This window comes from Cyprinus carpio, chromosome B1 (genome assembly GCF_018340385.1).
Source record: "Cyprinus carpio isolate SPL01 chromosome B1, ASM1834038v1, whole genome shotgun sequence".
NCBI lineage: Eukaryota > Metazoa > Chordata > Actinopteri > Cypriniformes > Cyprinidae > Cyprinus > Cyprinus carpio.
In genome coordinates, this window is record NC_056597.1 from 35,233,102 (window position 1) to 35,256,625 (window position 23,524).

General features: G+C 35.4%; 1 protein-coding gene across 3 annotated transcripts in view; it reads right to left on the reverse strand.

The window, feature by feature from the left end:
• The window catches only part of LOC109051147 (complement C3-like), a 51,111-nt gene that overhangs the window by 16,239 nt on the left and 11,348 nt on the right, over window positions 1-23,524 (reverse strand). The window contains exons 23-41 of one of the 3 annotated variants that reach the window (XM_042717254.1): window positions 20,063-20,146; window positions 15,122-15,325; window positions 14,951-15,026; window positions 14,654-14,813; window positions 13,913-13,996; window positions 13,654-13,810; window positions 13,304-13,467; window positions 13,058-13,216; window positions 12,808-12,867; window positions 12,634-12,724; window positions 12,459-12,507; window positions 12,041-12,131; window positions 10,815-10,904; window positions 9,932-10,037; window positions 8,801-8,890; window positions 8,476-8,556; window positions 8,102-8,185; window positions 7,813-7,948; window positions 7,174-7,455 (exon numbers count right to left, since the gene is read on the reverse strand). In XM_042717254.1, the coding sequence (XP_042573188.1) occupies window positions 7,314-7,455; window positions 7,813-7,948; window positions 8,102-8,185; window positions 8,476-8,556; window positions 8,801-8,890; window positions 9,932-10,037; window positions 10,815-10,904; window positions 12,041-12,131; window positions 12,459-12,507; window positions 12,634-12,724; window positions 12,808-12,867; window positions 13,058-13,216; window positions 13,304-13,467; window positions 13,654-13,810; window positions 13,913-13,996; window positions 14,654-14,813; window positions 14,951-15,026; window positions 15,122-15,325; window positions 20,063-20,146 (2,108 nt within the window). In that variant the 3' untranslated portion in view covers window positions 7,174-7,313. Of the gene's footprint in view, window positions 1-71; window positions 160-251; window positions 335-454; window positions 544-873; window positions 948-1,318; window positions 1,488-1,565; window positions 1,762-1,856; window positions 2,011-7,173; window positions 7,456-7,812; window positions 7,949-8,101; window positions 8,186-8,475; window positions 8,557-8,800; window positions 8,891-9,931; window positions 10,038-10,814; window positions 10,905-12,040; window positions 12,132-12,458; window positions 12,508-12,633; window positions 12,725-12,807; window positions 12,868-13,057; window positions 13,217-13,303; window positions 13,468-13,653; window positions 13,811-13,912; window positions 13,997-14,653; window positions 14,814-14,950; window positions 15,027-15,121; window positions 15,326-20,062; window positions 20,147-23,524 lie in introns of those variants that run through there. The other 2 variants (XM_042717255.1, XM_042717253.1) reach the window with 2 other exon arrangements.

The following is a 23,524-nucleotide window of genomic DNA, read 5'->3' on the forward strand; positions in this document are numbered from 1 at the left end:
GCAATGAATCTAGACTAGAGTACTATGGACAGTGTGCACAGTAAAACAGTTACATAAAAAAATTGTCATACTTAGCTGATATGTCTACTGTCAGCGAGCGCTCATCCACATAGAAAAATGGTTTGCGTGGATTTAAAGTCACTTCAAAGCTCGGCAGCACTACAAAATTACAACACAATTTCAGCCATTCTTCAGTATTTCCTACAGCCATACCAACATAATTGGTTCTCCAGAGGACACAGTAAACATACCATATTCCATAACTTCAAATTCAGTGGTGAAGTTCTTTTGCGGTGTGTTTGTGTACTTTGCGATCAACTTCCAAATCCCAAAGCTTCAAAACAGAATGGGCAGAAAACACAAGAGTCTGACTAACAGAGAGTGCCTGCATTATGACAGTCTGTAGTTCACTGATCAGTCTTTACTGAATGGTGCACTTTAACAGAAAACAAACCTGGTAAGTTCAGGTAAAGCAAAGGTTTCGGTCCTGATGCCTCGCCTTGGCTGGAATTGATCTCTGTCCAGTGTGATGCCTTGGGGATTTTGTTAAACATTAAAACATCAGTTGTTGTTGCTTTTGTGCAGGAATCAATGATGGGACAATTTCGGTGGTTGTTATGGCACACAAGATGGGGTTTGGTTATTTAACGTAGTGATGCACCGAAAATTTGCCAACTAAAAATATTTGACCAAAAATAAATTTTCAGTTTGGTCTGAAGCAGTTTTGGAGGGCCGAAATCATTGACCTAAGTGATGTGTAATTAGTGCTTCTCTAATGCTGCTTTTAGTTTTCGCTTACGAAAAAAAAAAACTTTCAGTGCTTCACTAATTTCATCTATGCTTGTATATACTGAACAGCATTTATTTGCATACCATGATATCGACCGAGATGGAAACTCCATCAAATGGCTGTTGATCAGGAGTTAAGGAGAAGATCCTGTAATTAACTGGAAAATAAATTGTTTTATCAAATATTACTATGTGTGCTAAAGCTTTATTTTATGTAAAACTTTATGCATATGGTGACGACAAAAGCCTTCTTTAAAAATCATGTTTACACAACTGAGAAATATATCAAGTTTTCTGCAAGTTTCCTCTGTATATTTAAAAGGATGTACATATATATGTGATTCTCTGTTGTTTTTATTGTTACAGAAATTATTATAAATTATAATAATAAAAAAATATATATCATGAGAATATCCAGTATTACCGTACTAATTGCAACAAGATTTTTAAAAACCATTTTAAAGACTTTCATGTTATAAGCCAATTAAAAAGCATTGTGACCCATGCCTAAAATAAAGCTTGATCGTACCTGTGCTAGCAGGTGTGTAGATGGGCTTGTCTGTTTGTACAAATATATATCCCATCTGGAATGAGACCATGACCACTTTCTCCAGAGTGACGGATGGAAACTGAGCTTGCAGATACACATACTGCTTCTCCAGAGGATCGTCAGAGAAGAACTTCTGATCATCAGGAATCTGCAGAACAGAGAATCCGTCAGCTTAAATTATATCTGACAATAAAATAATGAGAAGTAGACATCACTGCACTCTCACCTTTATATCTGTGAGGATCTGGAAATTATTGTCTGCGGTCAGTGTCACTGATTTAGACAGTATCTCCAGATTCTTCTTCGGGTGGTTCTTTACTGTGATCCTCACATTCAGGTTTCCTCCAGAGTAATCCTGAGCCTCCACAAACACGTTCTCTGGGGAACCCACCCTCAGCAAATTAGGAGCTGACAGAACATACCTGACAAATTGATACTTAAGATTTACATTTGTCTATATCACAAGGAGCATTTTCATGAATTTTAGAAACATTGGCCATTTTTGAGCTGTACTTACAGTGGGTCACATAATGTAAGCAAAGGGAAGCAAAGAATGACGGCAGTCAGCGTCACTACATCCACATGCATGGTGTTCATCTTCTGGCTGCATTAGTAACTAGAAGCAGAGCACTATTTTGACTTTTATCATTTATCTACCTTTCAAGATATCATCAATGTTCTCAGAACTGTTGAGTAACTCGGGTGGAGAAACTGTGTCCTCCACCCAGTTTCACAACACACTTTGTCTATTCTAGTTTTTGAAACTAAGGGTGACATAGCAAAACAAACCCACCAGTGCAAGACAATGGGGTGCTTCAGTTGCTTATTTCCACATTCTTCTTTCCTTTTAAAGGATGAAGGTGCGAAGAAGCATCAGTTAGGATATTGAGAAGCACCCAACTGTCTGAAAGTCAGTTTGAGAAAAATGTGCTCAAACACACTTGCATAGCAGTTAATTTGAGTGCTAAAAATGTGTCACTCAAAATAATCACCTATTAACCTAAAACCATTACGTCCATTATAGAGATGACATGAAAAGCAGTCAGATGACTTCTTGAGCTTCTTGTGAAGTGCAAATCAATTATATAATTGTCTGCTCTCGTTGTGCAATTAGAGAATGTCTATGCATTCAAATATGCAACTACAAGCTGTTACTAATTTTTCCAAAACGTACAAGTTGATAAACGTTTTGCAGCTTAGAATTCGCTGACTTCCTGTTAAAAAGTTATTTCACAAAATAGCCAAAGGGTCAATAAAAGTGCATGTTAGACTCTATCACTTATTGGAGCTCTGCAAGATAACAGAAAAGTACATTTTCATCTTGATTGTCTTGTTGGCATAAAAAATTAAATTAGAAACATCAATCCATCCTCCACATTGAAGGTTTTTTTTTTTTTTTTTTTTTTTTTGCTTGGAATATCCAGTTTCAAAATAATTCTGATGATACACTGACTTCTAAAAAAAAAAAATGGTTTCTGTTTCTTTCCCACACTACTGATCTAAACTTAGACGCATGAGAATTGAAAGCAAATTTCTGATTTACTGAATTTAAGGCAATTATAGATTACTAAATTAAGCTCTTGAAAACATATGGATGGTGTTCATCCCAGCGAGTATCTTGATGGTGATATCTTGAACTGTTATCATGCCTAAATGTCCTCATCCAACTGATAACCTTCATCAGTGAACAGCATACGAATAGTGTTGAACATTGTTCATTAACAGCTTTTACACAAGTAGTAACAATTACAGTTTAGCAATTAGTTTTACTAATACTAAAATACATATTGGACTTATATGAGTTTGGGACCACTTTTACAAAAGCCTGAAAACAACAGATTCATGCTTCAGAAAAAAAAAAAAACTAAAACAAACAAACAAACAAACAAACAAAAAAACCTTCAGATTTTTGAAAGATTTCACTCTGTTTTTCATTTGAAGTCCATACTGGCGTGAAGCCACACCACTGTCCTTTCTTGGAGGCATTTCAACCTAGTCATATATTGCTATATTTCTATAATATCCCATTTTCAATATTCAGTTTACAGTACAAATTGTAACAGAGATGACAGTGAAGATCACCTCCTGCTGATAAACAACAAAAATATAATAATCTTATATAGGAAAAGGATGGTAACAACTTTTATCTGTAGTCTTATGTCCACTAAAATTTATTAATAGAAAATAAGTTTAAAATACTCAAATTTATCAAAATATGTAACTTCTATTAAGTTTTATAAAAATGTGTATATATTACACTGTAAACAGTTTTAATATTAGTTCAATTTAAAGTACAAGAGATTTAAAATAAAGTTATTTAATTTGCCTGCTTTTCTTACTATTTCAACACTGGAGTCAAATATTGCACAAAAACAGTACATATTTTGAGTGAAAACTGAAAAAAAGAAGAAAAAAAAAACACCTCACCAGTTGACCCTTCACAGGGAGTTTGATTGACAGGTGCTTTGACCAATCATAACGCATAATCTGACTTTTTTTTTTTTTCTGACATTTTTTACATTTTGATTAACGTCCGTGTACGTGAACTTGAAAAATTCCATGTATTGACATCTTTCCGCTGTTGAAACAATAATCTTCTGATGTTCATTCATGTTTATTTCATGAACAGTAGAAAACAGGAAGAGATGATCGGTTCATGGGCTGCTTGAACTGAGGCATTATACAGCGATCTGTCATGAAACATTAAAGAGCCACAAAATTATATTTATTGTTTGAATTCTTTAAAAAAATGACTTTTCACTGCGTGAGAACATAATGTGTGACGTGAGAGCGCCATGGCTTGTCGGACATAGCACATACCAACAGCAACTAATGGGGGCAGGTCTTTGAGAATGTGAAGGGTCCCTGTTGTATTACTGTATGGAGTTTTTTGTGTCTTTATTATTCAATCAAACATACTGTGTTTGATAGTAAAACTAATTTTTAAGTAATTAAAAAATAAAAGTTTTCAAAAAAAGTCTTCTTAAGGCTCAAAAATAAAGAAATTGATCACAAAATTATTTGAAGTGCATATAAATCTTTGTGCACTTCAAACACTTTTCCTCGTGAAACCACAAATGCTGCTCTCTTTTCTGCCTTTCTGTCTTTTTTGCGGGTCTAAAACTTTTGTTTGCGAGTTGAAAAGTTTTGCTTGCGGGTGAAGCTATATCTCAGTGGGCCGTCTCTACCCACCAAGATGAAAGGCCTTTTTCTATTGGTCACTCTCTATTGAAGTCACAGGTTGACCACGCCCACTACGTTTCCCACCACTGCCACCGCCAGTCTGACAGAAGCACGAGCAAGATTGTAGCAGTGATCTTAATTTTTTAACTCAGTGACAGCTCTCCCATCTAAATACATAACGTTAGCTAAGCCCGCCTGTAGTTGGTGATAGCACTGAATAGATTTGATTAGCCATCAGTATGGCCAGAGCCCCCAATAGAAGAACATCAGGCCAATATTTACAGAGATTATAGATTATAGCTCCAGTGAAGTCAGGTGGGTAATGCACATCAAATCGCTAGCCCATTTGGCTGATTATGATTCATAAATTATAACCATATGTGCACACTCAAGTCTATTCACAGCACACAACAGCTGTTCAAAATCATGCCACAGTTTGCCATTCAAAGTTTTCTAAAATACAATGATTTGGGATGGATAAATGTACACTTTGACTTCAGCCTAGTCTGCACATATGAACTGAGCTGGAGGATGACATCACTGAATCAATGATGAACTGACTTTAACTGAGAACTGTTTACTATTGTCTTCTTTTTAGAGCTACTTTACAGCAGATTTGAATTCAGTATTGACATATTTAACACCATGAATCTGCTTTGATACAATCTGTATTGTATAAAGTGCTATATAAATAAAGGAGACCTTACATGGCTTGACAGACCTCTATTATAAAACTGTACATTTCTGCAATATGGACATTACATTGACAGTCATTTCTGCAATGGTGGGCCACCAGGGCCAGCAAAGGCTTTGTCAGAATCACTGACTTAGTTTATTTTTTTTTTATTATTATTTTTTTTCCTCATGAATTTGTATTAAATTATTTCCAATAGTCTATTATCTTAATTTCATAGATTTTCTCTTGGTTGCACTGCTTTCAGTAGTGTATGTTTTTATTAGAGCTTTTATCCAATCATATTTCAGCAAAAGTGTTGCCAGGGTCAACGAAATCTGCCTAAGGCCTTCAGAATCAAAAGTGCAGGCACCTGTAGCTTAAAATCAATGGCAATGAAACCGTTGCTTTAACCAATCAGATTTCGAGTTGGCAGCAACAGGGCCATCTAGCAGGCTTACGATAACATCAGCATTTTCTCGTCCTTTGATTGGATGTAAATCTAAATACAATAGTACTAAATGACTGCAAAAAACAACCTCACACCTCCTTGGCAACGGTGTACTGACGAAACATGCTACCTATCATATTGGGCTACCAAAAATATATTTGCATTGTTGTAAGGGTAAGTTTAGGGTAAGGGTAGGTGTGGACGGGTAGGTTTAGGTTAGGGGTAGGTATGGAGATTAAAAAAGCCTCAAACCACCTGAATAAGATGCTGGTACTATCAATGCGATCGATTTGTGCTACCTATCTTTTAAATAAGAGGTAGCACAATCTGAGCGGGTAGCACAAATCGTCAGAACGCAGGCTCTGTGAAAGACTCATGGAAATTAAAAACCACTAGAGTGTGGTAGGTTCAGTTTAATTTTAGTGTGTGTGTGTGTGTGTGTGTGTGTGTGTGTGTGTGTGTGTGTGTGTGTGTGATTTTGCTTTAACACCTATTAACTATGTATATATGTTTGTTGAATGTTCCCTTAAATAATTCTGGATAATTCACTGCATCCTATCTGTGTGTCACTAATTCGAAATTACATGCATAATGCAAAACTATAGCTTGTTTTTCACTCATTCTTTAGCAATATTAAAAACAAAGAAATAAATAAAATGAAATGCTTGACATGTTCCTTTAACCACAGCAATTGCTGCTCAAATTACATTAATGGATATTTTTGAACAACTGCATATACACATGCATTGCAAAGTAACAAAGTAAATACCTTATTTAATGCACTTACAATTGTTATAAAAAAATAAAATAAAATCAATTGAAACGAATGTAGCCTAAACAAAATAATCTGGACGTGGTCTGTGAGACCCGACATGAAAACACATTAAAAGTTTCCTTAAATGGCATTTGATACACTGGAGCAGTGACAGGGGAAACAACAAAGTCCAATAATGATACAAATAACGTAGAAAGCTTTGAAATCTGTTCCGCTGAAAATTCCATGTGATGAATCTGTGGAGGTCCAACATCTGCTGAAAAACTATTTGCGTGCACACAAACATCCCCAATTAACACGATCCCCAGTTAATCCACAACAGTGGGTCTGTTCAGCGCTATCACCAGCTACAGATGGGCTTAGCTAAAGTTATGTATTTAGATGGGAGAGCATGAGAAGAGAGAGTAATTAAGTTCACTTGTCACTGAGTTTAAGATTAAGATCATTGCTACAACCTCGCTTCTGTCAGACTGGGCGGGAAACGTAGTGGGTGTGGTCATCCTGTGACTTCAATCGAGAGTGACCAATAGAAAAAGGCCTTTCATCCTGGTGGGTAGAGCCAGCCCACTGAGATACAGCTTCACTCACAAGCAAAACTTTTCAACTCGCAAACAAACGTTTTAGATTTTTGATAGTTTTATGATTATTAAACAGATATACAGTTTCAAAGTATTGCACAAAAATGATAATGTTGAATTTGTAATCCAGAATGACAAATAATTAAATTAATGATTTTACCAGGCACTCCAAAATAAACATTTTCGATTTTAATTCAGTCAGTATTTTTTATATATATAAAATTACAACAAAGTATCTTGGATCAAACAATACTATGATGATTCATGAAAAGTTTGCAAGAGATGAAAGTTAACTTTCTGTAATCAACACATTTTTATGTAGCACATCCTTCTTTGCGAAGGCTATTCTCGAGATCAGAGATGCCGATGTATCGATCCCTGTGTTCTCGAGTTTGGCTTTCCTCTCTTGTAGGCCAGTATTCAACCCAGGTCTGCTCTCCCATGATGTACTGCAGACTAAAAACAACAGAAAAGTGAAAACAAAACATACACAATTACAAACTTGACTACACGTGCATCATGTCCAGTATAAGGGTCAAATTAAAATTTGTTTCATACATTTTTGAAATTGTTTACACCACTTTTCAACAAATATGTTTGTTCAAAATAAAAGTCCAGCATATCGGCCAAACAGAAGAGAGAAAAAAAAAATAAATGAATAAAAATATCTTTTAATAACATAAAACAGAATTTTGCACAAGTTTCAACTAAAAATATTGTCACGTCATTGAGCCATGCACAACACTCTACAGACTTCAGACGCATAAACCTCAGGCAAATCCTGCTATTGTGAAGACAACAGTGGACACATACCTTCCCCCGAGATCTGGCAGGTCAACAGATCTGCCCATGATGAGGTACGACTTGCCTTTTACCAATCCCAAATGTTCTCTGCAACTGGGACGAGCCAAAAATGTTCTCACTGTCCCTTCAACATCCTCATCAGTGCCTGCAGGACAGAACAGCATTTAGGAAACAATTCCACTGCAGTGCAATATTTACTTCAGTAGAGCATGTATTGGAGAAGAACAACTGCATTTAACAGGAATCAGACACATTTCAAATCAATTTCATGATCAGCGGAGGAAATAATGAACCGTACCTTCTTTTAGTACCTGTTCTACCTTCATTTCATAGATGTCAGAGTCCTTTTTCAGATCCATCCCCACCACCTTGACTTTATAAACTGTAAAGCATATTAAATCATTATCTACATGTACAACTATAAGGCTCAGGCCAAACATTTTTATCGCATTTGTTCAAAGGTTAAAGGAATAGTGTTCATATGTTTGCAATTATTGTTGATTATGTTAAATTAACAGACATAGTCACTATGAAGAGAGCAGTGTATAACACTTTTACATTGCATCCCATCAGGAACAAACAACTGGAGCATTAAGGTAGAACAAAATGAGTAAATAGTGATTTCTGGAAGTATGAAATCATGAATTAACACACAGAACTGAATGCGTTTACCATAATCCATGCCAGCTTCACAGGCTTTATTGAAACGCTCATCATCTTTAACTTGGTTTTTCTTCTGGTAGCTGCAGTTTTCTGTGTTTAGAGAAGTTAATAATGTTCATACACGCACATACACACTTCTCCTCATTCACATTTCAGATTAAAATAAATCACAACTTCTCCAAGGCTTAAATCTGGTAATATAGATGATTTCAGTTCAACCTCGGCAGTCTTACAGGCTGGTCTGTTTAACTACTACATTTAGGACAGATTTAGCAGGCTAACATTATAAGTGTACTGCAAGGAACCAAATAAAAGTATTATTTTGGGCTGATACCTTCTGCGCACTGGCACATGTCTCCCTTACACAGTCTGTATAGAGCGCCATCTTCCCTTTCCGGGTGGAAGAACTTTGTACAGCGTGCATCTGAAAATCACACACAAAATAGATATGGATCAAACAGACATGATTCATCAAATGCAAATTAGTTCATCAAATGACCATATAACCATATTTTCTGGAATATATAAGTTACGTGAGCACAAGGTTATTTGTATAGTGCATTTCACACAAACAAATTTAGGCATGCTGTTTATGATTAATGTTGTTTATAATAAATGGCACTATATTTTATATTGGTTTCATACTTGTATTTGTCATTTCTGTTCAATATACCATTAAAAGATTTGTTGTGGTGTTTATATTGTTTGCAAATTATTTATTTTACATTATTTGCTTATTTCTGAATGTAATAAAAAATTGACTTTATACAATGATGTGATCTTTTTTTTTCTTTTATTGTCTTTCTGTTTTGGCAAGTTACAGTCATGTGAAACTTATATTTTCCCATAATGCAGCAATATTACAATATCTGCTTAGAAAATTGTTTTTTCCAAATTAAGATTGTTACCTAATATATGTAGGCATCATTAGTGTTTATTTTTCAAAGCATTATTTTTAATAAATAATAGAACTCAACTAATATATTAATTTGAGATGTCCAGTTTAATTAAACATAAATATGTGTGTGTGTGTGTGTGTGTGTGTGTGTGTGTGTGTGTGTGTGTGTGTGTGTGTGTGTGTGTGTGTGTGTGTGGCCAATTGACATATCAGCACACAACTTTGTATAATGACATGGGTATGACACAGGTATTACAAGGAGAGGGTGACTTATGAGGACATAACCCATGTCCCCATTTTTCAAAACGCTTATAAACCATACATAATGAGTTTTTTTTTTTTTTGAGAAAGTAAAAATGCACAAAGTTTCCTGTAAGGGATAGGGTTAGGTGTAGGGTTGGTGTAGGACAACAGCACATACAGTTTGTAAAGTATAAAAACCATTATGCCTATGGAATGTCCCCACAATTCACAAAAACCAAATGTGTGTGTGTGTGTGTGTGTGTGTGTGTGTGTGTGTGTGTGTGTGTGTGTATGTGTGTGTGTGTGTGTGTACCAATAGCTCACCTGGTGAGTAATATTCATATATTGTGACTGCAGCAGGTTGTAGCAGACCCACATTTTGTATCTTGTGCATTCTGAAGGCAATTCTTTCTTTCTCTCTATGCAAAACCTGATCAAACAGAAACCAAAGCAAATTTATAATTACATGTCATATTGTACACTGGAAACGCAACATGTTAACATTTGCACAAGCTTTCTTTTGTGCTTATAATATTAAGTGAAATATGACTATCCACCATTTCACTTTGCGCAAATTATGGGAGTAACTTCCATTTACACTGTAAACAATCAGCAAAAGGTTCGCTCTATGAACGCAAATAATAAACATTTTCAAAAACTGGGAGCAATGAGGTGACATTATTTTACTCAACCTTCAACTATCTATCTATCATTAAAGGGAAATTTAAAAGTGTAAGTGTAAAAACATTAACAGATTACTTTAAACATACCATGAATAACTCAGCGGGCTGAAAATAGCTATCGTTGTTATATCATGTCACATTAATATACCAAATGTAACATCATTCTCCTAACTTCTGAAAATACAAAATTAAACAAAATGTACAGCCCATTCAGTCAAAATGACTGTTGATAATTATTTGTAGTGCAATCTTCTGATTTGAAATGATTTGTTGCAGTCTTTTTGAGTGGAACTTCCCCAAACCGGAAGTGCCTCCCATAATTTAAAACGCGTAGGCTTGTTAGGAAAAAAAAGCTAGGTAATATGATGGCCACACTGTACACAAAGGTGAGCACAGAGTCACATGGAACCTTATGGATGTGCAGCTACTGAATATTAAATGAGCACTTTGTCAGCCAATCAGAATCAACCATATTTTTTAGAAATATAAAGCAAAAGCACATACTTGATAGTTTGCTGACATACCTTTTCTAAGTAGAGGATAAGGGATCCTCGCTCTGAAAGCACTTTGTCCATCTCAAATTTCTGAATGTATCTCTCCTTCCCTGTGGACAACTGAGGGCAAGAAAACAAGAAATACATTAATACATGATTAAAATGCTTTATGTCCTGCCTGTATATGATGTATATGTTTATATGCATGCATAATCAAGTCACATTAAAGGGATACTCCACCCCAAAACAAAAATTTTGTATAAATCACTTCCCCCCATGCTGTTCAAAATCCGTAAAAGCTCTGTTTGTCCTCGGAACACAATTTAAGATATGAGGTTGCACTGTTTCTACATGAATTAAGATTTGATTTGAAATAAAACAGCGCAACCTTGTGACGCGGATGACACAGAAGAGCATACACAGCATACGGTGATGTGGAGAGACAAAGAGGAGACTGCTGACAAAGGAATTGTTGAATAAAGTCATTATTTTTGTTTTCTTCGCTTACAAAAGCTGTTCCCGTCGCTTCATATAACCAATATTGCACATCTGATGGCAGATGGAGTATTCTGACGACTTTCATACCTTTTCTGGACCTTGACACGGTTATTTACTTGGCAGCCTCCAGGTTTTCATCCAAAATATCTTAAATTGTGTTCCGAAGAAGAACAGAGCTTTTACGGGTTTGGAACAACATAGGAGTAAGTGATTAATGACAAAATTTTCATTTTGGGGTGGAGTATCCCTTTAAGTTATATAGCATTTATATCACAGACATTGTTTCAAAGCAGGGTCACATTAAACCAGACAGCAGTGTTAAAATGTTGTAAAATTCATCAATCATGAGGCAAAAATTTAGCTCAGATAAGAGTGTCATGATTCAGACATGTTAATGCAGCTCAACTGTGACAAAATGGCGAAATTCATAAAAACGAGTTCAATTCAGCTGTAAGTACCTCTACAGAATACAACAGAATTCTGTTGGCATCTGATCTTGTCAGTGCAGGTACAGTAATATTACAGATTTTGTTATTGTTTTCAGAGTTTGTTCGATGGACTCAATAGAACTTAATTGATCGTAACAGGCTAACGTAATACTGAAGAACCGTGCTAGTGATAGCGGTTTAGATTAAAACAGCTACTGAAGCCAGAGTAAGGTTTGCTTCTAGTATGTTCTAGAATGGTGTAATTTAAATTAATAATTTAGAAATTATACAGATGGGAGGCATCAGTTCATTAGTTTAGTATCACAATACCTCTTGCAGATCTCTGCTATCCACAGAAAATCCGGTCGGTATGCCAATATCCAAAATAGTCATGGTGGCATCGCGTTGATCACTTTTGTAGCTGTGGAAACGGAAATCAAGAGCAGATTTTATTAACAGGTTTTGTAGTTTGCTCCATCTTCTTCATCTCCATTAAGGCTGCTTTCAAAGTTAAGCTTTTGGTGTGAACCTGAGTCTGTTTGACCTCAGAATTATTATATTGTAGTAACACAGAGCTGCTCATCTCTGAATGAACATGTTAATGTTCTTTGTAATGCGAGTCTTTATGTAGTTATGATGATAAGCAGTTAACTTGGGCTAACAGCCAAAATAAGCACATGCTGATCAATTACAAATAAAATAGTTTCTTGACATGAAAATAAACTTATTAGAATATGTGTTCACATACTAGAAGTCCATAGTGAGCTTGTAAGTTTCAATGGCTCCATCTTGATTTGCTAAAGATAAAAATAATAATAATAAAACATGGTAATAATTAAAACCAACAACGAACACAGTGTTTTGGAGGTTTTCTTTTTGTGTGTATGAAAAGTGCCACAGAAAGGGCAGGAACTCAGTCTTACTTGTATTGTCTTTCTCCATTTTAACAGTCAGATCAAATAAAGTACAGTCAGACTTCTTTACAGCAGGTCTGGCGTAGTACAGTGTCAGAACCTGAACACAGCAGCACGTCTCTGATTAAATGTTCACACGCTTTAATCTTGCTGTTGACTGTATAAACGCTCATGAACACTCACTGAGAGAGTGGCTTTTCCAGTTCCTCTAGCAGTTACACTGAAGTCCTTGTTTATCTCCACCTGTTGAGTGAACACTGTTGAGTATCAGAGTAATCAAATCCATAATATAATAGACATAATAATATATAATAATTACCATTAAATGACATAGACAATAAAAATTACCATTAAATGACATGATGAACAACTAAACTCCCATAATCCAAGAAAAACAAAACTGACATGAGCAGCAAATCATTTTACTCCTCACCCTGTCTGACCGTATAAGATGTGCATTATCTTTTTTAAAAGTCCATCTGACAGGTTTGCTTCTTCCTGCCACGGACAGCTCCACGTCCAGATTGAAGTTTTGAGTGTCCTTCACCTGCGTGCGATACTCAGCCACGGCCTGGAACACCATGATGGTCGCCTAGAAAAGACAGAACAGCATTCAATTCCTGTCCTGCAGTGTCAGTCACAGTGTTTATCACTGTCGAATGATGAGGTGTTAGTGTACCTGTGTGGTGCCATATCCCCCGTAGTGAGCCTGTTGTCTGGCCAACCAGTGCACTGCTTCTCCTGCTTTATCAAATTCTTCGGCCTTCACAAGCGCCAGCAGAGCATAAGCCGTCGCCTCTAGTGAGATATGATGCTCTCCAGGGACAGTCCAGGACAGACCGGCTGTTTCAAATACAACACAGGATTAGAAACAGGCTTGTCTTGCTGTTCCCTCTGTACCTGTTCCTTTACCATTTTAGATATTAACAAGCAACATCATAATTTTATTGTTCCATTATTTACACTTGGTTCAGAGTGAGTACTGTTGCAAAGTGCATCTCTTTCTCATGCCTTGCTGACTTGACTGACCTTCTTGTTGGGTGGAGTGTCTCATCAAGATTTCTTTCTTGAGTTTGTTCTCATTGGCCATGGCGTAGGATGTCATCGCAACAGTATAAGGATTAATCATTTGTGGAAGTCGACCTTCCAAGAAGGAAACAGCCTTTCTGATACTTTCTTGCAGACTCTATAAAAGTGTATGTTAGAGGTTAAAACCAAGAGGAAGAGTGTAAAAACTGTTCATTCTTAATAGTTCTGGCAAACACAGTGGTGGAAGAGGTACACTTACAGCAACTGATCCAGCACAGATCTCTCTGCCCTCTTGCATGGCAATCACGACAAAGGCCGTTAGAGAGCCATCGGCATTTTTGCCCTGTACATCACCCAGGAATGAAGGACAAACAAAGAGAATTTCACAATAAAAAGAAAAGAAAAAAAAGTAAAAGAGTTTATTATTAAATTAGCAAAGCTTTCTTGATAAAAGAGCTTGCTAAAATATTTCTCCAGGACTGCAGGACTATAAAATATTGTAAGATAGTGACAGTAGCCTATAGGTACAGTATTGCAAACGCATCTTGCTTTGGTTTATAATTCATGAGAGAGAGAGAGAGAGAGAGAGAGAGAGAGAGAGAGAGAGAGAGAGAGAGAGAGAGAGAGAAAATTGAAATCCCTTTGTGTTCTTTCACAAAACTTTTAATTTCCACTGAGAAACTTTGTATTTGCAGACAAAACGTTTGTGTCCACTTGTCAAAATTTTTGTGTTCCCCAGGAAACTTTACATTCATTCAACAAACTTTTGCAGTCCCCCTACAAACTTTATGGTCACTCACAAATATAATATTTCCTCCCATCACCATTTCCCCTTAGGGGCTCTGTATCTTACAAATGCGCAAAAGCATGTAAACGTATCATTGCATTTTAAACATTAATTGTAGATCAGCGTAATTACTTAATGTTCTACTGCTAGTCTCCATTGTTGTCCTCTACAGGCGAGTTTAAATACAGTCTGTCATAATGACATTCAACTTACCACCATGCCTGATGAACCCACAGCTGAATCCTCTTTAAAGGAGCCGTCTGGCAGTTGTTTGTGGAGAACCAGCCACTTGAGGGCGCTACAGATCACATTTTCCTCGATAGTAACAAGATTACTGGCCATGGTGAAGACTTTGGACACATATGCTGTCAACCTTTAACAGACAGAAGCAAATGCTAAAAAAAAAGTTATAACTTGCTACCAATAATCTCAAAAACATTAATAATAATTTTTTTGCAGGGGAAAATGGGAATGAAAATAAAACAAATAAATTGATTGAAATTAAAATACCATGTGCTGCTTTGGGTGGATGGGTATACAGAAAAGGAACCATCTGGTTTACGATAGCTCAACTCCCCTTGATAACCTTTATACAAAAAAAATAATAATAATAAAATAATAATAATATTTATTTGCTTATCTATTTTTGATCTAAAGTTTTCAAGAGAGCATCTAAATCACCTGTTCTGATATGGTTAAGGGCTTCATTACGGCGCTGCATGCCAACAGCCTCCCACTGATTGGTGTTGTCCAGATAATGAGTGGCAATGACAGGTAGAGTCATTCTGATGATGTTCTGCTCTCCACATCCACTGGGTTGGACAATAAGGCGACCCATGAAGTCTCCACTGATGGCCTGCTCAACTGTCTGACTGATCTCCTCACCTGAAGAGGTAAAATGCAGGCTGAGTATTCAGTTTTTAAATGATCTCTGTTACAATGAGCTGTCATTTCTGCAACACTTTCAACACTGGTGTGATAGGTAGGTTTTTAACTGACAGCTCAATCAGTATTATTTTCAGACTGTAAATAGTGGATCTGGATATTCTTTAGGTGTGATCCATAATACAATCCATAACTTTATATTATCATAACTTATTCTGATGGTTGGAAAATCACAATTTCGAAATTCCGTCATATTTCCAGGTTTTACTCCAGTAGTGGACACACCCACACTGTGGTTTGTGCTGGTTTGACTCCACACAAGAGCGCGGGAATCGGAATAGTCGGGTCTTCCTGAAGAAATATCAGACATTGTGTCCTCAAAACAATACACGCGATGAAATATATTTTCCATGCTCATCAGGGTTTTGTTCTTATCAGCTGCTACACCGATATGCAGTGAGTGACATATGAAGGTTGTTAAGTGCAGCGCTTGTGAGGGAGAGCTCTGAGGACGCACTAAGTATTGTGTGCTACCTTAATGAATCACCATTTTTAATAGATTTTTGACCAAAACAAATGACTGACGATTCATATTTCAAGATATATGAATTGTCAGGATTCGTAATCAGGTCAAATAATAATAATAATAATAAACTATTTAATATTTATTTAAATTTTTGAGGTGTTCCCCGACTTCTAATAAAACCTAAACTCTTCCCATGCACTTTTTCTCTGGCAAGTGTGTTCACATAGATGTTTTCAAGGGCCAAATGTGAATAAATCTAGATTTAAATTAAAAGAGACAATATAGTCACATTGTGTTTAATACGTTTTATTATTATCCAAAACAATGTGAACATCACAGAGTGCATAACACTCTCAAGGGGCAGTTAAACTAGACTTTGAATGTGCAAAATTTTTTGGACGCCGCTGCAAATATAGGCGGAGCAGGATATAACATAAGGCACCAAGGTTTCCCCTCAGTTATCACAACATGGATTACTATGTGCTTGTACTGTGTCTTTTGTGACATCGTCAAAAGCGTCTTATTATATTGTACACTCTCTCTCTCTCTCCCTATATATATATATATATATATAGATATATATATATATATATATATATATATATATATATATATATATATCTATATATATATACACACACTCAGCAATTAAAAAATATAAAATGTGTCCGCATTCAAATGTACCATCTGTTCCCGTTTCCATTGACATCGTGAACCATGCAGTTTTTTTTTATTAGATTTTTATAATATTTTACATATGTATTATATAAAATAGGACGCTGCGCTGCAGCTAAAATTAGCGCTTCATCCATTTTTAAATTTCTGTACAGAGAGGTCACGCAGTGACGTATCGATCTTCTACTGGTCCCACGTCTTCATGTGATACGAATTCGCAGGTCAGAGTTCACCAAACTTGAACTTTGGAACGCAGTGAAAAAAGTGCAGTGTGACCACCCCTTCATGCGCTGTATGTTTCATTCATACTCGAAGCCGGAGGGCGCTCTCGTACAGAATCTCCAAAATGGACTCATATGATAGAAGTAACTTTTGACAGCAGGAAATCCTTATGGACAAAGGAATCCAGCTATTGCCCTGTCCCAAATGGAACACTTCATGTGCACTTGCGGTCTTATGGACTTACAATGGTCGCCGCGTGCGTGTGTCCCTTAAGTCCATGAGACCGTAGGCTGTCCCTTTCGTCATTTTAGCATTCAGAAGGGTGTTCGCGAGCGCAGCTTTGTGGTCGTTATGCTAGGGTGACCAGACGTCTCCTTTTTCAGGGGTTTTTGGTTTCCTGTCCCCGACTGGAGTTGTCCCCGGAAATGTCCCCATTTTACAGCACGTTCAAAACAACCCACAAATACACTGGAAAAGCCCGACCAATTTAGCCAGCTGGCTATCATATGATTTTGATTATTTTTACCATCAGAGGGTGCTGCGAGCTGATTAAATCGTTGCAATTTGCTACTGTAGCCATGAAAAACTTGGACGAGAGCAGAGCGCTATTATCATCAGTTATCAAAAGAGATTGCATTATTTACATATAAAAACAAAGTAATACTGTTAGTGTGCAGTGTATTACAAGACGTAGGTTGCGGGATTGTTTTGAACACAGTAGGCCTATTAAACATTCCTGAAACTTCCACCATCACAACTCTGAAGTCTCTCATATGATTAATATATATATATAAAAAATAAACTAATCAATTACACTTGCACAATTACATTTGCAGAAAGCACATACTTTGTTGTCAATATGAGCTTAAAATGCTAAATATTAACCTTGACTGGGGATAGAAAAGATCCATTTCCAGAAGCATATGTTTATAAACATAAAATTGTAAAGGTTGTAGGTATGTACACACAGTTATGAAAATTTTAAATACAGTTAAAAAATAACATATTTGTTGTTTTATTTATTATAAGTTATCATATTTATTGTTTTATTTTATGTGTTTTTGTAAAGCCATAATTTTGTTATAATACTAGCCTACTGTTTTGAGATGTTTGCTATTTGCAGGGGTGTAAAATACTTGAGAAATTTTACTGGATTACTATACTTATGTATATATATATTTTTTTTATTTACTTTATTCATGTAAAATGTAAACTGATTTCTGGTACTTTTACTTGATTACCTTTCTGAAGGAAAAAAACTGTACTTTTTATTACTTACAATTTTATTTCAACTTAAGAAGTACTCATTAATTTTTTGCATTTTTATTTTACCTCATGCACATTTACTATGGTAAACAGAAACTCAAAAGTGCTTTTAATCTGCAAGAACCAGTGAGGTTTATTCACGCATCAAGCACACACATTTCAGCTTCAGTTATAACTTTAACCAGGTGTATTATCTCTCACAAAAAAATTTCTATAAAAAATCAGAAAAAACATCTCAAGTAACAAAATTTTTGTGTTTTTTCCCCCTCAAAAAAATAAATAAAAATAAAAATAATATATATATGTCTATTTTAATATATACGTGAATACAAAAAAAATACAATTAATGCTTTGGTAGGGATGACAGCTTTTTAAAATCGGGATATCAGGGATGACAGCTTTTTAAAATCAATGTTACAAATTTCCAAAATGTGTTTAAATTAGCATTGTATGTTAAATTAATTATAAATCATGTTCAGTGAGGTTCTTACCAGGGAGTGGACTTTTTACACCCCAGGCTATTTGTAATAGTTTCCATTTACTTTTTTTCAGTGTTATTTTTGGTGAATTGTATATTTTATATATATAGATATTATATTATCTATATATATATAATATATAATATATATATACAAAAAAAAAAAAAAAAAAAAAAAAAAAAAACAGGGGCATGTTTGATCCTCATACACCACCGTATCAATTATGACATTAATGCATGGAACCCACAAAAAAAAAAAAAAAAAAAAAAAAAGAGTTAGAGATAAGCCATAGCAGACTTCTAACCGACAGTCAAAGCGGCATTACGTCATAAATGTGCAGACTCAGAGGAAGACCATAAGGGTTTAGGGTGCCAGCTCAACATTGCGATGTCTATCAGCCATCATCGATGGACGATGCCATCGTCTATCAGCCCAGCACTATTTTTTCACGTATTTTATTTGAATGATACAGTGGTAATTGACATAGCATTAATTACAGTACAGAAGCTATAAAATATATTTTCTGCCTTATTCTGTGATAACAATGGAAAAAGTGTTTGTAGTATATAAACTATTATACTGATTATACAAACATAACCATAAAACTGTCATTAGTAAATATATATATATATATATATATATATATATATATCTATATATATATATATATTATATATATATATATTATATATAACACAAATGACTGGTTACTGTCCAGCAGTGTATTTTCTTTCTTAGCCAAGTAAAAGAGATAAGGGTTTTTTTTGTTTTTGTTTTTTTTGGTCAATTAGACATACATAAATAAATATTATTAGGCCTATTATTGTTATTATTATTATTATTATTATTATTATTATTATTATTATTATTATTACATTTATACATTTCTGTCCCCCTCACTTCTGAAATGATTGCTACTCCCCTGCCCTGTAACATAACTGAATATAACACTTTAGCTATATGCCATTTTATCTTTATTTGGGGATCAAAATTCCTGTGGCTTCATCAGAATTTCATTTGGTGGGAAAGGCCTTTTGACATTGAAGGTTGCAGACCTCTGGTCTAGTTCCAGACTAAAATGTAAGTCTGAGCTATTTCAACTAAAAGAAACTTGCATTGATTGATCTTGAAATATGTGTTTTGTCCTTGTTTTGTCTCAAAGTGCACACCAGTAATGTTTTTTTTTTCTTTCTTTCTTTCTTTTTTCAAAGGCATGTCTATAAAAAAAATACTTTAATATCCTAACTGAACTATGGCCTAATCCTGGTTTATAGCCTAAGCCCTGTCTGTGAAACCAGCCCTTAGAGTTCATTTTAAATAATGTTTTCAGTCATTATCAAATGTATTTGGTCATGTGAATCCCTGTGAATTCAGAACTCAGAAGTGTTGAGGCAAATTCAGAAGTGATTAGTTGTTACAAACCAGCCCCAGCATGAGGTAAGGATGCAACAATTTTTTGTGGACATGAAAAAATAGGCATTATGATTGTAGACAGACTTCACCTCTATTTACTTAAATTAACAAAACAAAAAAAAATCACTAATTCATTGAAAGCATCTATTTCCTTACCAGTAATTGAGATGTACGTGTTAGCAGGTGTGTCTGGAACCCGATCAGCTGGTATTTCACCTTTAAGAAGTATAGGTTTTTCTCCTGTACCATTTGGAATGAGAAACAGAGAAGAACAGTGAGATGGAGGAAGAGTCATGCGTCATGTTCTGATCGCATTTTGTACACATTTGGTGAGTACTGAGCAAGAAAAGATCAGGGACCTAATTTATCAACATTGTGTAGAAAAGTTACACGGTTCTTACGCACACCAGTAAATAATCATTATTGATAAATCTTAAGCATGATGCTCCTTCACGCTCATGGATATTTGCATTCAGAAATGCCTCCAATGAACCTATATAGTGACAACACCTCCCTTTATGAATCACATGAATGTATACTGAATGTCTTCACCAAAATCATGGCAAAGAAAGCAATACCGACTGAGAAGCCATTCTTTGCTCTCACTAAACAGATCAGCGCGCTCTTTGAAAATGTGTTCTCTGCGCAGGGCATTTGCAAGCTCAGCCATAACACGATTACAAGCTACATTTCAAATGACTTCCCAGCTGTCTTTTATAGCTTTTCACACCAATTATGCAAATATCTATCTTGAATTATGAAATTACTAATTGAGTATTTGTAAATAAAGGACACAGGAAACATGCGGTGGCACTTTCTTTTTGTAGTATCCCAATTCTAGCACTAGATTTTTTGCATAAGCATGCTCAGAATTATGCTTATATTTACTCATGGGGGAAGTCATGGCCTAGTGGTTAGAAAGTTTGACTCCTAACCCTAAGGTTGTGGGCCGGCGATACCACGACTGAGGTGCTCTTGAGCAAGGCACCGAACCCCCAACTCCCAACTGCTCCCCTGGCGGTCATGTCACATCACTTAAATCACATATTCCAGTACAAATTGGTAGATCCCATTTTTTGTGTGAAACTGTTCTTTTAGGGGTTCAAGCATGCAGTGCTGAAACCCTATTGTAATTGTTAGGAATTTTTTTTTTTTTATTAAGTGAAGTGACATACAGTCAAGTATGGTGACCCATACTCAGAATTCATGCTCTGCATTCAAAGTGCACACACACAGCAGTGAACACACACCCAGAGCAGTGGGCAGCCATTTATGCTGCGGCACCCGGGGAGCAGTTGGGGGTTCGGTGCCTTGCTCAAGGGCACCTAAGTCGTGGTATTGCTGGCCCGAGACTCAAAACCACAACCTTAGAGTTAGGAGTCAAACTCTCTAACCACTATGCCACGACTTCCCACATTCTTCTTCTTCTTCTTCTTCTTCTTCTTCTTCTTATTATTATTATTATTATTATTATTATTATTATTATTATTATTATTATTATTATTATTATTATTATTGAAACTAATCGTGCAGACCAAACCGTAAATTCTTGAAACTTGGCCAAATGATAGAGCTCAGTTTGGGGAAAACCTACCAAAGTCTCATCCCAATCTGCCAATAGGGGGCGCTACAGTGATCAAAAATGCATATTTGCTCATAGCTCCCAAACCACTTGCTTTAGACTCCCAAAATGTAACATTTTTAGAATCTTTGGGTCACGGCAAATTTGTTGTGGTCACTGTTATTTGGGGTCTAGGAGGCCTGGTTTTTCTGCAAATTTATCCACAAACTACTTTTACGAACTAGTCCTACAGTAGGTTTTCGTTCTCTGGACAGTGAATGTCAATGATTATCACTGTCGCAATGGGGCACCAAAATGTCCGAAAGTCGAGGACCAATTTTATGAAAAAGTCTATAACTCGTGAACAAAATGAGATATCTTCGCCAAACTCGCTTAAATCTTTGGTCAAACAATATTTTTTTTGCAGCTCTGCCACTTGGTGGCACTATAAGAGGTAAAGCCATAAAAATGGCTATAACTACGCAACCGTTGGTCCGATCAACTTGAAAATTGGTATGCAGTGTCTTTGTTCAAAGTGGCACAAATGTCTATGAGAAAATTGGTATATCTTAAAAAACATGGCCACCATTAGCCAATGAAGTTTGAGAACCTATTTGACAAGCTTAACAAGGGTCAATCGGAACAAAACTCAGTGGGCATGTTCGACTCGTGGCTCTAAAGTTATGTAAAAAATTTTAAAGAAATCAGCCACTAGCTGGTGCTAATGAGTTTTTTGGCTTTATAATCACATGTTGTTTCACATATCCACACAATATGCATATAATTTGATAAAACTCCTCATAATGAGAAACTTTGCCTCAAAAACCATTGCTGTCAATGAAATCATTTATTAAATATTCTCAATTGTGTTAAAAAACCTACTTTTGCGAACTAGTCCTAGGTTTTTTGTATAATCTCAAACAAACCACTGCAGTAATATTCTCTGGACTCTCTAGATCAATAATTATCAATAATAATAATAATAATAATAATAATAATAATTTTGTCATTTGGTTAGCTATAACAGGGTAATTTAGAAACTGGGTGTGGCCAATTATACCCAAAAGCCTATAAAATGTAAACAAAATCTCAAAACTTTATAAAACTTGGTGATAACATGTGTCAGATGACTCTTAACAAGTAAGCGTAGTTTCATGGAGATCAGACCATAGGTGAAGCTATAACAGTTAAAAAGCCTTCAGAAACACAATATTTCTATGGTAAATTGCCTCAAATTGCTAAAAAAAAATGCTCATATATTCTCACACACACTAGATCTTTATATCATATGATCGATCTCCTCATTCTGAACAACTTAGCCTCTGGGACTAAAGCTATCAATCAAACTGTTCATTAAATAGTTGAGATTGTTATTATAAAAAAAAAAAAAAAAAAAAAAGAAAAAAAAAACTACTTGTGTACTAGTCGTGGTTTTTAAACTCAAAATCAGTAAAATCAGTGCAGAACTATTCTCTAGACTCTCTAGGTCAATAATTATCAAAAAAAAAAAAAAATGTTGAACATTTGCGTTTAGACAAATATAAACCAGTCCTTTTATAATATGTTCTTTACATTGTGTACCTACAGCCTAAAATCCAAAAAAAAAAGCCCACATTGTCTCTCAAAACTGTGTAAAATGATGCATGATTTCATTCTAAACAAGCATGCAAACTTTAAGAAAAATTGGGCAAAAAAAATAAAAATAAAAAATAAATAAATGAAACTATAATAGTTATAAAGGTTAAACACAGTGTTGTATGAGAAATTGCATTTATAACCACTAGATGGCAGCGGAAGACCACTAATGGGCTCAATACATGCACTAAAACAATATTGTTCATAGATTTGATGGATTCATGCTTAGACATTATAAAATCACTGTTATAACATTTAAAATCACATTTAGTCATAGCTTACCATTTTGTTCATACAGACATCTTATGTTTTACAATTATGCCAAAATTATGATTACAGTGAAACCTGAAAATGACATAAAAACTCCTAAAAGACTTGCAGTAAGAATTGTGTCACCTATTGTTTGTGTCAACTATCTATAT